This window comes from Tiliqua scincoides, chromosome 7 (assembly GCF_035046505.1).
Source record: "Tiliqua scincoides isolate rTilSci1 chromosome 7, rTilSci1.hap2, whole genome shotgun sequence".
In the NCBI taxonomy this organism is placed as follows: Eukaryota; Metazoa; Chordata; class Lepidosauria; order Squamata; family Scincidae; genus Tiliqua; species Tiliqua scincoides.
The window spans coordinates 62,206,695-62,221,421 of record NC_089827.1 but is presented as its reverse complement, the minus strand read 5'-3'; the positions used below and the strand labels follow the sequence as shown (position 1 = coordinate 62,221,421).

The window sequence follows — 14,727 nt, the reverse complement described above, 5'->3', positions numbered from 1 at the left end:
ACACTGTGGAGCAGCTGTGGTGCTGCTGGGGAGGGTGATGCGCCACCCACTTGGCTCACCTGTCGCTCCCTCCTTCCTACCTGGAGCAGGGAGACTGACGGAGCTGCTCCACTTGCCTGCCTCCCCATTGCTGCTCCTGGGCATTTCGCCCTTGGAGCACCTCCCATGCGTGTCATCAGTGGGGCTTACTCCCAGGAAAGTGTGCATAGGATGGCAGCCTTTGAGCCCAAGCCAGTGCATGCCTACTCAGAAGTAAGTTCCATTATTGTCAATGGGGCTTACTCCCAGGAAAAGATTGTAGCCTGAAGATGGGGAGAGAAACGGGAGGGCTGCTTCTTCATGCAGAGTCTACAACTCTGCATCTGCTTCTTCCAAGCAAGAGGGAGGAGGAGAGCCCCCCCACACAGCCGCCCGCCCACCCGCCCACCCCCCACCCCTGCACTGCCTGCTTCTCTCTGCCCTTCAGCCCCAGCACCTCTCTTCTCTCCACCAGCCTTCACTCTGTTGTACTGTTTTCTCCCCCTTCTCTTCTCCCTTCCCACTGTCCCTCTTTCTCTGCCCCCTATTTACAAGCCATGCAATCAGGGAAACTGACCAGGAAACCCCCTGACAGCCTTGATCCTGCTGTAAATCAAGAGGAGGAAACAGACCAGGTGAGGGTGGGCTTGTTGCAACTGCAGGATGCACCTTCCCTGAAAGTGGAAACACTACCATCAAATGTCCCACAAACTACAATTCAGAGCACCATTACTTAGGAATAACACCCAGGGAAAGCAATGGGTCTGCTTCTGAGTAAATAGGGTTTCAGCTATGTGCAGCTGCTTTCACAGTCAACTAGCTACCTCCCTTCCTGCCTTGCTGGCCCTGCAAGGCATTCTGGAGCACTGCCATTATTCCATTCTCTTTCAAGTACCCCTAAAGGTCCTGTTGAGTGCCCCTGGGGGTACATGAACCCCAGGTTGGGAACCACTGTTCTATTAGTATGCACTTACAGTGCAGTTACTCTTTGATAGTGTTTACAAAAAGATGGTGAAGACCAGAATTTAAAGTTTATGAATAAAAGTGAATCTTATGATCTTTTACTATATTTTTAATAAATTAGAGACTGTCAGTTCTTAGGTAACAATTACTGGTAGGTTATTTTTCAGGATCTGGCCTAGGGTAAAATCAGACAAAACTATAATCAGACACCCCCCCCCCCAACCCCGACTTATCCGAGGGTCATATAAAATTCTGTGATTCTTGCCTCAAGACCTACCCTCGACTTATCTGTGAGATCGACTTATGGACGAGTGCCTACGGTGATTCCGGCAACTTTATAAGCCTTCTTGAAAGTCACTCCCAAATAGCAGATTTCTTATTGAAAGAGGACAGCTTGAACAGGTTACCATTTGACCCAGAGCTGACCAACTCCCTAATATTTTAGAAATATTCTAATAATTTTTCAATATGCATGTTTAAATTGTTTCTCTTAGAGCCCAATCCTATCAAATCCACCCTTCCACTGCCACCAGTGCAACCCAGTAAGATTGGGCCACCCATCTGAGGGCCCAATCCTATCCAATTTTCCAGTGCCAGTGCTGCCGTGCCTATGGGGTGTACATTGCTTCCTGTGTTGGGGAGGCAGTCACAGAGGCCTTCTCAAGGTATGGGAACATTTGTTCCCTTACCTCAGGGCTGCACTGAGATTACACTTGTGCTGGAAAGTTGGATAGAATTGGGCACTAAAGAGCTCACCTCTTAGCATCCTCAAATGTTACAGGAAAGCAAAGCAATTCAGTCCAAAATCTACCTTTGTTCATGTAAATCTAATAAATCAAAGAAGAGCTGCATAGACTTTTAACAGCACATTTGGCCAAAAGCTGAAGATTGCAGCCTGGAAATATTTCAATACAAGATGTATCAACAGAAATTAATTAGCTGGCTTGATACCTGCTTGCAGCTATGCTAGTTTAAGGTTATACCTTAGACAACCTTCTGGTGCATTATTTTTATTCTGCTCTCTTAAACCATTGCAAGTGCTCTTTGAAATGTTCAAGTGACCAATTTCACTTCAGATTAGTTATTAATCTCATAAAGTAAGTTTGTTGACATGTTGTTCTGCCAGATTCCCAGTCTGCCAGATTCCCAGTCTCTGCCTGGAGAATTATGCCCACTTTTAGCTAATTAGCACCCCTTTTTACCCAAGAATAGCCCTTGTTCAGCCTTGCAGTCCTGCTGGACCCCACCTCTAGGGTAGCTCGCCTGTTCAACCTGCAGAGGTCCTCTCTCCTGCCAGCAGCCTCCCACCACTACAGCAGCCCCTTGGTCCTCAGCAGGTCTTGGGCACAGCAGCCACACACCAAACTCCAGTGTCTCCAGCAGTCTCCATTCACCCATCAATTCTTCAGTCCATTAATTCAGCCTCCCCTTCCTCAAACTTTCCTCCTTCTGCTACCCACAAAGCCTTCCTACCTCAGGTGCTCCTTATATCCCTGAGGGCCCTATATCCCTGAGGGCCCTATTGCCTTCAAGTGGCTGCAGCTGTGCAGCTCACCCTTTGCTGAAAGCCCAGGCCTTAACTCTTAAAGGGGCCACTGTGGACACCACATTTTATCTCCTTGCCAGATCTTCCACTATTCCACTACACATGTTTATATTGACATGTTTGGATCATGCAACCCTATCCTATGCATATTTTCTCAGAAATAAGTCATATGGGACTCAATGCAGCAGGACTGGAGTGCAGCCTTTGACTGGCAAAGATAATCCACCAATCAGGGAAGCCTAATTGGGTCTTCTTCAGGTTGTCCATCCCACAAGCTCTGAACATCCTAAGAATTTTGCTTTCACATCAAATGTTTTTGCAACAACGATGCTGAACAGCAATTTCATATTGGGATTCTCTGATTTAACTTTTGTTCTGTACTACTTGCCTATATGAACAGAGATGTCAGTGACACTTTCTTGTATTGTCATGAACAGTAACTATCATCTGTGCTTGTGGTGTTTTCAAAAATAGCTTCATCATCCACAATAAAGACACTTTCTTCAACAACGCTACAAGAAGTAGAATTGTTCATCATATTTTACAAAGAGTGAAATATGAAGAAGGAAAAAATAAAATTGGTAAGTGTAAGGCATCAGCAGATGTTACTTATGTTCATCTCCTATTGTGATAGTCCTAGGAGATGGGTCATTCCATGTCAAGTGGTTTAGTTTTTGAAAAGTGCCCTGGGCAACCATCACAGATGTTAATGTAATTTTGTGTGCAGAGTCCCACGTGTCTCAAACAAACTTTGGTAAAGTTTTAGGTTCACCTGTGGAATACTCCTGGAGAAATAGCCATTTGTTTGACCCCATAGTATGACCATGTTCAGTACAACTGTGAGATTTTGACAACTTTGAGACATAATATCTCCGTTGTTATTTTTTCAAAACAAATGAAACTTAGCTACCTTATACAACTTTTTGTGTTCTATTTAATGAAACTAATAACAATTTTTGTTCAGCACGTCCAAAGTGGTTAAATTGCAGCAAAGTTGGCTGAAAAAATCAGTGCTCCAAAAAAATCCAAAGTTTAATGTTGAATAGCTCTAGCAATAATTAAGTAATAATTGTGAAATTTAGTGCATAATATCTCAATGTAACTTTGTTTTCAAATATGTAATTTCAACCTCCTAGCTCTTTCCATTAATTTACAAATTAAGTGGAAAGTTGATTTTTGTAAAAAGGCCAAAAATAGGATATTTTTGTAACCTGCTTTTTGTAACCTGCTTTTACAAAAAAAGTACCTTCTAGAAATGCTTTTAAACTAATCTCATTAGAAAGAGCATGTTTCAACCCCCCCCCCTCCCAAAATGGGTTTGATTTTCTAATGCAGGCAAACAGTGCCTGAAAAATAGGGACAAAGGTGGGAGACATTGCCATAGCCACAGCCTATATTTCAACATGCAATTCTGTCATTTTTCAGGTCATGCTTATTTTTTTTAACAATTTTTTATCCACATCATTGTAACTATTCCATTGCATTGGTCCATGGTGACATCGTTGCTACCAGTTCAAGAACTTGGAACTGGCAACCCCATCACCGAAGGGGTCACACCCGATAGCCATGCAATACCAGCCATGGATGGGTTTCTTCATTCAGGTTCCCAAGCCTGTAATTTGGTTCCTTTGTGGTGGTTCCAAAGTCTTGTGTGGCTATTTATTTGGTTCCCAAGCCAATGATTGGGTTGCTTATCCTAGGTTCCAAAGCCTAGATTGGGTATCTAACCGCTAACAATCTGGAACCCAACAAATGTCTTACCTTTCTGGCCAATAAAACGAATGAGCAGGACCTTGAGGATGCATAAATTTTATCAATGCATCAGGCAAGACGTTTGTTGGGTTCCAGAGCAACACCTCATTTGCATGCTCCCTGTCCTTCAGTTACATCCTCTGGCCAACTATCAATTTCCAGAAACTGTGTTGAAGAAACTGGCTCGTAAATGCAACAGAATGTAAATAAAGATTGTTAGCGGTTAAAATTGAACTGTAGACTTCGACTTGGGGACCAAGCTGGGCTTGGGAGCCCATTCTTAAGGAATTCTGCACTATATGTGTGTACAATGGGTTTTTTCTAGATGGTATGCTTTCCCTTTGCTTGAACAATTTCCTAACAATATCACACCTTTAAAAACCATTTTAAGGGGGTTCCACTTTCTCTTCTAATGTGCAGCTTTCTTATAGTGTAGTAATTCTTATTCTACCTGTAGTATATTGAATATTTTTGTTTCTAGGTCTGAATCGATTGCTTACTAATGGCTCCTATGAAGCTGCATTTCCTCTTCATGAGGTATTTTTCCATTTTAATATTTTCTTAACAGACACTACTTTTTCCCCAAACTACATTTACCACCATTGCCATCAAGGACTTTAATCCTGATTTTTGCAGATTTTAGGAGGAGATTCAGACTGTCTCCCTCTCCCACTTCCTTAGAGACAAATGAGACCTATGGGACAAATCTTGTCCCTTTTCTAGAAATTCTTGCTTTTGTAGTGCAGGACTTTTCTACATGATCATTATGTTGTACAATAAATACTTGCAAAACCCCAACCCCAAACATTACATTGAAGAGCTATATGCATGAACGCATTCCCTTCCCAAAGGACCTTTGCCGCTTGAGAGGTCAAAAACAGTGCCTATTATGAGACATGGCAGGCCCTAGGAGGCTAGTGAGAATCCAGGAATGTTGTTATTCTAGGATCCTGCTCTCTAAAGAAGGTGGAGAGCTGCACCCTGCATCAGTGGCATAGCTATGGCATCTGCTACCCAGGATCAAAGAAGATTTTATAGCCCCCCCCCGACAATTAAGTCAGTCAGTAAAATGTTTTCTGATTAATTGGCCATATCTTTTGATAGAATACAGACATTCCAATGCGGTTTGTTTCACTGAATTCAGCATTAAATTACCTTTCCAATGATATATGACATGATGGTATCATTCATACATACCAAGGTTTTCACAATTTTGGCCACTAGTGTCAAGTTCAGCTTGTTGCTCCACTAAAGCTTGTTGCCTGGTGCAGTTGCCACCCCCTGCACCCCCTTAGCTATGCCACTGCTCTGCATTAGCAGAAACTTCTCTCTCTCTCTCTCTCTCTCTCTCTCTCCCCCAGTTTTCAAAATGTTTTCCAGAGGAGCAGCCTATACAGCATTTTGAAGTAATCCATAAATTTACCTGGCTGTTTTCCCAGCACTCAAGCCTGGCCTACACATGCCACAGAATTAGGTGATACCATTCTGGGGTAATAAAATGGACTGCATTGCCTCACTGTAGCAATACAGTCACATTGCATTGCAAGCCCTGGCCTATTTGCTGAGTCCCACCCCTGCATGAGACTCCTGCCCCAGACTGTCTTTCATTGGTGGGTTTAAGCCAATTGGTCATGTCTGGCAGGCATTGTGTGCGACTGGGGCTAGGTGTGCATCCTTAGCAATAGTGGCCCAGTTTCTACCAACAATTACCTTGTCTCATGTAACTTGTGGCGGGTGCCCAAGCAATGGAATGACCCTTTTAAATACTTCCATAAATAAAAAAATCCCTGCAAATGGAAAACCGATCCAGCTGGCTACAGGCTATGCTAGAACTTGTCTCTATGAAGTGCTAGTTTTTACTTTGCAAAGAGGGTGTTTGTTTTTTTTAGCATGAGAGAGCATTCAAAAGTGAGATTCTCACAAATAAAAAATTACAAAAATAATATTTGCCTTCTACAAATACTCTTACAGCACAATTCTGTTGACATTCACTCAGCTGTAACTCCAGCAGTGGCTAATGGGGCTTACTCCCAGGAAAGTGTGAATAGCCCTAGGCTGCAATCCTATACTTCTTTACCTGGGTAATTAAACTCAGTGGGATTTTCTTCTGCTTCTACTCTGCCCAGAATTGTGCTGGATGAGGCTTTCTAGGATTTCTGGGAAGTTATAGTTCCCCAAGCTCTGATCTGTGCAATAGAACGAAAGAACGAAAGAACGAAAGAAAGAAAGAAAGAAAGAAAACCTTGTTTGTAGAAAACTAGATTCAAAGAAATTAAAAGAACCCTACTGGATCAGACCAAAGGTTCATTTTGTTTCCAACAATGGCCAAGCAGATGGTGCAAGGAGATTCTGAGCCCAATCCTGAGCTCCCCGCTGGCACACACTGTTGCAAACGTGCTGTAAGGCATGTTTGCAGGCCGTAGTGCCAGTTCTCCGCTGGTGCTAGCCCAGTGCTGGCGAGCATTGAAGCTCCGCCACTTGGTGGTCACATGGACTGCTGAGCAGCAGAGAGGTAGATGGAGGCGTGGGGGGAGGCGGGGAGAAGGCGTGCTGGGGGGAGAGAATGGGGCGGGAGGGAGGAGGAAGCAACTCCACTGGATCCAGAGCCTCCATGTCAGGCTGGCCGTCTGACACAGAAGCTCTTGATTCTACTTTGGCCTTTGGGTTGAAGGCCTTTGAGTTGAAGAATCGAGTAGCCCCATTGCGGGGCTACTAGCTTTACCTGGGGGAAGGGGATGAAAATCCCCTTCTCCCATGGAGCCACCAGTGGCTGCCTGGAGCACGCTGGATGCAAGGTGGCAGGCTGGATGCGGTGGCAGCCATTTTTGGCACTGCTGCAGCCCCGTGCGCCGGGCAGCTCAGGATTGGGCTGTCCCTCTATTGTTCCCCACAGCTGACATTTCATGGTTGAAGGCCTCTAAACATGCCAGCCTCATACAGCCATCATTCAAGCAGCCCTTGTTTTCCACGGATTAGCACTGAGAATGTTTCTGCTTATGACTCTATCATAACTAACTTCTCCTTTACTCATATATTTTAGGGTAGTTACAGAAGTAAAAACTCAATAAGAACCCATGGGGCAGAAAACCACAGGCATCTGCTGTACGAGTGCTGGGCTTCCTGGGGAGTTTGGTATAAATACCAGCCTTTGGATCTTGTACGGTAAAACCCTTTTAAAATCCATTTCTTAAACTGATACTGTTTGCATGAGTGCATAAAACCAGCACATACAGTGGTAGGGAAACATTTCAAACATATCAAAATCCAAATGAATTTGTATGTTGTGGTGTAGGTTCATTCTGTTTTTATCAATGCAAGGTGACTTATCCCATATAATCACAGGCATCTTAATTGTGTGAATGATTCCATGTGTGTCCACATCACCAGCCAACCTGTATGCAGAAGATTTGATTACCAAGGACTTCCAAAAATCAGTTGCCATTCAGTGTTGACTTATGTTGAGCCATTCACAAGGTTATTGATTTATTCATGTATTTATTACATTTCTACCACATTATTACACGTTACATTTCTGATTATGTCAGGAAGGGTCTGTAGCTCATGAACAGAGTGCATCTTTGTGTGCAGAGGGTCAGAGGTTTGATCCCTGGCATCTCCAGGTAGCTCTGGAAAAGACCCTGTCTGAAACCCTGGAAAGCTGTCCAAGTCAGTTCAGAAAGTACTGTTCTAGGTGGACTAAGGATCTGACTTCGTAACAGGCAATGTCATATGTACATCCTGCCTTTCTTCCATCATGGAACACAAGATGGCACACATCCCAAGATCAAAATACATGCAGCTGTCCATCAGAAAGAATAATACTTCCAGCAATTAACTTCTGCTACATATTAAGCTTTTTTATAGCCATAACAAACTAGATTTCTGGCACTGGTAAGACTCAAATTGGCACCCTAGCTGGCATCCTGCCCACTTCAGAACTGCAGTATGAAGTCACATTTCTCAATACAATATCCGTAGTTGAAAAGTAGTGGCTTACGTTCCAAGCCTAAGGTCTGGGATGACAGTGTGTAAGTGCTAAGGATGAAGCCTGCCAGCCTCTTTGCCAGTCCTTCATCACTGAGTAGGACATTGCAACTGCATTGTGGACTGGTATACCATGACCGTCGTTAGGAAACACTGTGAACAAGTGACTAAGAAGGATCTTTAAAAGCTTGCTACACTGACACACATTTCAGCATTCCCCAACTAGTAGGACTTTATAAATTGTTTTTCAATAAAAACATTTGTAAACATTTCTCAATATACACTATATGATTCATAGTTTTTAAAAAAATCACATTTCTTTGTAACTACAAGTAATGGGATTTAAGCTATTTTAAGGGCAAAAACCATACATTATTAATAATAATTTGCTTGAACTGGAGTTTTGCTTTATTTTTCCAAAGCACAGAAAATACAGTGAAACCCAACAGAATCTACATTAGCCTTGAAATTTCCTAATTTTTTTTTTTTGGAATTTTTCAAACTATTCAAGGGGTCCCTCCAAACATATCCTAGAAATGCCACAGATTTTCTAGCTGAATATTGCAGCCTGGTAACAGTGCACTCAGGGAGAAACCTTGATGCTGCATTTTCCAAATGCATCTCTCTGTGACAGTCATGGCTGACTGTATATCAACTCCAAAGATCAAAACTTGGAAATACTTTTATAAGAACTAAGATATCACAAAGTAGTCAGCGAGCTTTTGCATTTTCTAGAAAAGATGTTAAGCAAAAGGGGAAGGGGGAAGCTACAATGTCAGGCAAGATGAAAAAACCCCAAAGAAATTAACTTAAAGCTTTTGCCCATGGGCAGTTCAATTCTAAACTGCACTGACACACTGGGGCCACATGGCCTCTGCTGTATCCAGCACAGCTTAGGAGCTGGCTGGAGGTCTCCCCTGGATAAAGGAATGTTTTCCCCTTTATTCTGTATCATGCTGTAGCATGCCCTAAGGGGCTATACAGATCTGTGCCTACAGGCACAAATCCGAGCTTGTGCAGTCCTGTGAAACACTGGCAGGCCCAGGAAGGGGGTTAGAATATGGTAAAGACTGGATCTGGCTGCATCAGGGCTGGTAAATTGGATAGAATTGGGCTTTTAATTTGGTATTATTTTCTTGCAGTGGCTTTTGCTACTGGTTATGTATGTCAATTTCTTCTGAAGATATCAGTCAGGCTTCAATAGCATATCTAAATTTCCAGATCCTCCCTGTTTCTAGTGGGGAGGAGCCAAGGATATATGCTCAAGATCACTGAGCACAGTACTCTTTTAAGCGTCTCTTTTGTTTGCCCCATGTTTGCCTGGGATTTATGGACTATAAATTTGCAGCAGGAGAGCTGAGATTATCAGGAAGTTCCAAATATCTGAAACCCTGCTGACCCAGTAAAATCATGAATGGATGGAATATGCATAGCCAAATGTGGTTTTTCAGAGTACACATCTATAGGATCCTAGCTGAGGTTGGGATGGGTCCATGATTTCCAAGGCAGCATCTTCAGAGATGCATGGGATGAATGAGCCAGAGTGGCTCTCTGGTGGGTTTACCAGCTTGTACTGAAGTCACGAAGTTTGTTTAGTCTCTCTGCTTTTTCTCTAGTAATAAAACTACAGTCTTAAATCTTCAGTGCCATCAATCTGGCACATTCACAGTCATTAATTCCAGTTTAATCACACCAGCTGGTCACTGACATTGCCAGAAATAAGCAAGGAAGCAAAGTATGTGAATGGAATTGTACAGTTCAGTATGTGTGTTCCCTTGAAAAACTATGATGTGTGGGTTCTTTCCAAAGTGGACATCAACACATTTTGCTAATGGGTCTGATTGATCTCTTTTCTGCTCAAATTTGGTCTACAAGTTATCATCATAGTTCCTAAAGCACTAAAATATCAAATGATTAGGAAAAAAATGACTCAGTTAGCTTTATATACTTGACACAACACAGTACATTCTCAGTCTTATTGTGTGCTGTGCAGCCTATTATCCCCATGTATCCTATCTGGGCTCATCTGTTCTTCATGGGTGGGTTGTCTGGCTGCTGACAATATTATCAGCTTGGCAATTAAGGCATTGGCCAGATAGACATCTGTTGTATCTGAGTTAATTTGTGAGTATTGACATCAGATTGGGAATGATGTGTCAGGGCAGTAAGAATTCTGCTGATTAGTCAAGGTGTTAGTTATCAAGTGGTAATCTTCTCAACTTCTGAACTGACTTCCCTTGGCAATAGCCTGCATTATGTTAAAACTAAGCTCCTTCTGTGATGGCTGACTTTTTGAAAGCCCTTTGGCACACTCAGGCTATTGTGTGTTACAAGTGGGCTGTGCAAACAGTGTACAAGGCAAACTAGGGAGGTTGGACCTGAGCAAGTTCAGCTGAACATTTGCATGGAGACTACACAGTTCCAACTGCCTCAGTTGCATGGAAAGAGCCCTACCCACAGTGCCACACACAGATGTACACATCTGCCTGCTCAATTCAGGTATACGATTGAAATCATTATGCTTGCCTTTTGTGTGGTCCCACTATGCAGTCTGGACGTCTGCATGTGGCTCACAGTGCAAATTAAGTCATAAGGCTGTGTAAATTAGTCAGAAGTGCTGATGTGTGTACTAGGTTCCCATCTTGTTGAACTGATAGGAAAGGGGCAGAGTGACAGGCAGTGACACATGAAGCTCATTCTCTCTTAATGGATTTTTGGGAGGGGGGCTTTGGATGGCTAAAATAAACTTCTGTATCTCTCAGCAGTAATACTTGAACATTTCCAAGAGGGAGGCTGAACTATTGATCTGGTCTTGTACAATACAGTCCAGATTCTAGTCTGTCAGTGATGACACTGGATGCCAAGATGGGGTAGTGACTTGGGATTTGGACTTAGGCCTAAGATTCAGGTTCCATTTCCCCACTCGGCCACAAAACTTCCTGGGTGACCTTGGGCCAGTTACTATCTCTAAGCCTCACCTGCCTCACAGAATTGTTGTGAAGACAAAAAGGACAGATCCATGTACACCACCCTAAGCTCCTTGGAGAAAGGGCGGTATAAAAATGTGAAAAATAAAATAATTGGTAATGAGAGATGAATATTTAATTGTACTGATGTTCACGCATGGCAGTGAAGCTGCTACTGCTTCTGCTCTCTTAAAGCTGTGGGTGAAGACCCTTGTTCCCATTTGTGCATTTTGAGTAATTTGATGCCCCTGCTCCAGCACTTTTTAAAACATGCAGATTTAAGCTACCATCATTTTGGGTTTTGGAAGCAGCTGTTCATTGGTATCAGAGTTACAATAGGAGCTTCACTTTTGCAGCTGCAGTACTGGGCAAGGATCTCAGACTGAGAAGGGAGGGCAAATTTCTCTGAAGCCATTTGAAGTCAAGGAGACAGCAAGGTGAAGCATCCATGTATGAGAGTGGGTAGCAGCAGATGAAGACATTTCCACTAAATGTGTTGCTTCTGCTTTGCCTCACTATGTTAAATTATAGACTTGGATTCAAGTGGGCTGTGTAAGTACTTGCTGTAAATCTCAGTCTTTACAATTTCCTTCCCACTAGAGCCATCATAGATTGCTATTCAGTATGTTAGCCAAACAATTAGGCCAGAAGGTTCTGTCAGGCAGCTAAGCCTGAGTTCTGCAACTGGTGCCAGTGTGCCTTTGTGGTGCCAGCTCTACGACTTTTGTCACAAAAGGGCCACATTATCATTTTTCTATTTAGGGCCCAATCCTATCCAACTTTCCAGCACTAATGCAGCTGTGTCAATAGGGTGTGCACTGTTTCCTTCGGTGGGGAGGGGGCAGTCACAGAAGTCCCCTCAAGGTAAGGGAATGCTTGGTCCCTTACCTCAGGGTTGCATTGCGGCTGCATCAGTGCTTGAAAGTTGGGTAGGATTGGGCCCTTAGTCAGCAGACTCCTTCAATCTTTTGTGTAACAGAGGAATGCAAATAATCTGACTACATTAGTATAGCCAAATAGGTATGTGATATAGTTCTGCAGGAGGGTTCAACTCTCTTGAGAGCTTTAGCTTCAAGGTGAGTTTGTTTGCTTGATTTTTACCTGTAGTTCTGCTCCCTTGCTTCTTGTCCAAGTGCAGAACTCTGATTTTCCCCCCCATATGACTGAATGACATAAGATGCCTGGCCTGGACCCCTTTAAAAGGGGATTGGACAAGTTTCTGGAGGAAAAATCCATTATGGGTTACAAGCCATGATGTGTATGTGCAACCTCCTGATTTTAGAAATGGGCTATGTCAGAATGCCAGATGTAGGGGAGGGCACCAGGATGAGATCTCTTGTTATCTGGTGTGCTCCCTGGGGCATTTGGTGGGCCGCTGTGAGATACAGAAAGCTGGACTAGATGGGCCTATGGCCTGATCCAGTGGGGCTGTTCTTATGTTCTTATGACAGCACAGGCACATAGGAAGCTGCCTTAATAATCATTGGTCCATTAGCTCAGCATCATCTGCATTGATTAGCAGTGGTTTTCCAGGGTTTATTTTATTTATATTTTTTTCCACATTCTTATACTGCCCTTCCTCCAGGGAGCTCAGGTTAATTAATGTAATTCCTTTCTGTAATGATTGGGCCAATTGGGCTGGATCTATCCAGTGCATCCCAGGCTGCTAAGAACAGAAATTGCCCCACTCCGGAGCTTAGACAGCCCACACCTCCACCTCCTTCCACCGTTGTCTGCTTGCAAACCGCTGAGCACTTTCTCCACCTCCTTCCTAATGCCTGTGCCGCTCCCCCTCATGACTCTGATGTAAGAAGGGGGAATTGCTGGGGTCTCGTCAGTTATTTCATCCAGACCCTCCAAGGATTATTTTGGGAGGAGCCCACTTTTCCACTGGGCAAGCAACTAACACGCACTCCAGGACTTAAAAGAGTTTATTAAAGCTTTCTCATGTTTAGTTAATAAGGAATTCCTCCACCCCCAGACAGGGGGCTCTCCAAGGAGAGAGTGAGTGAGCACACATCATCCAGTGAGTGAGCACACAGATTCAAAGGGAGCAGAAAACAATAAACTACTTACTACATGATAGATTCTCAAAATACTACTCTGCAAGGTTGGTGTTTGGTTGGGCAGATGAAGCACCCCCTACAAGCTTACTTTTACCACTTACAGACTTACTAAAACCCTTCATGGCCCAGTTCAATCAAATAATTCTTAATCCTGCTGACTCAGGCTTACTTCAAGGTTATCCAGTTCAAACAACCAATCATATTCCCTGCATGTAGCCCCTGCTTATCAAGCATTTGGCACAATTCCCAATTGACAGCACCTGGACACTGTCCTTGCAACCCCATGTACATCAGAAAACTCCGTAATAATCACCTGGAGGGTTTGTTCCCTTCTTCATTCCCAGTGCCATAATCTTCCATTTTTGCATCTACTTTGGCAGTTTTATTCCTCTAACTGGGCAAACCCCTAACTTCAAGTGGTTTCACTTTTTTTTTTTTAAACCAGACAACACAGGGAAGAACTTTCACATTCCAAATGCTCAGATCTTCTCAAAAGAACACCCCCAGTTCAAAGCAGCATTCCCAGTTCAAAGTGGCAGCCCCACTTTCTTTCACTCCTCCCTGCAGATGTAACAGCAGGACAAGGGGAAAGCCCACCCTCATGACGCTTTCCTCCCTCCTACCTTGTGAGATAGGTTAGGCTGAGAGATGGTGACTGTTGGCATCCTTCAGTTTTGGAAGACTATGGTGTCACGCTCTGAATGGTGGTTCTGGAACAGAGTGTCTTCTCCAGTGCGCGAAGCCTGGGTAAAGTAGGTATGGAGGATAGGCTGTTACCCATGCAGCAAATCCCCCCTCTCCACGTCGCTGAAATGGTCCAATGGAAAGGCAAAGGCCAATACGGTTGGTTCCAGCGGCGTCGCAGGAGTTGCCAGAACGTGACTGTGTTCAGCCATGAACTGCCTCAGGGACTCCGGCTCCGGATTTTGCCTTGAGGTTGACTCCTGAAGCCTTTTCCATAACTGGATGTAGCCACAAGGCAGTGGAGGTTTGGGATCAGAGTTTTCCTTCTCTCAGATGAGCTGCCTTCCCAGGCTGACGAGTCCCATGGTGACTGGCCTAACATCATTCAAGAAGCTTCATGGCTGAGAGGGGATTTGAATCTGGATCTTCCAGGTCTAAGTTCAACACCATAATCATGTCACCATCTTGGCTGTTTTTGTCTCTGTTTCAGTCCTTACCTTTTTCCTTACCTGGAAATGCCAGAGAATTAACTTCTACATGCAAAGCAAGTTCTGATTGATACTCTGTCCTCAAATCCATTACCTTCATAAAGCAGATAATAATGGGATAGACTTGGGAACACCACTGTAGTGTAGGTTAAACCTGCTCCTGGAAATCCCAGAATTTCAGAAGAGGGTTAGGTTTTGCCCACTTTTGATTGTGTCCCAAATCATAGCCCATTTCCTTTCTCCCATAAAAGTAAATGGGA

The 14,727-nt window shown here is 43.7% G+C and overlaps 1 protein-coding gene across 5 annotated transcripts in view; it reads left to right on the top strand.

Moving 5' to 3' along the window:
* The window catches only part of ANO4 (anoctamin 4), a 121,327-nt gene that overhangs the window by 58,539 nt on the left and 48,061 nt on the right, over positions 1–14,727 (top strand). For all 5 annotated transcript variants that reach the window (XM_066633243.1, XM_066633245.1, XM_066633246.1 and 2 more), the window contains 3 exons: positions 3,002–3,108; positions 4,761–4,816; positions 7,320–7,441. In XM_066633243.1, the coding sequence (XP_066489340.1) occupies positions 3,002–3,108; positions 4,761–4,816; positions 7,320–7,441 (285 nt within the window). The remainder of the gene's footprint in view (positions 1–3,001; positions 3,109–4,760; positions 4,817–7,319; positions 7,442–14,727) is intronic.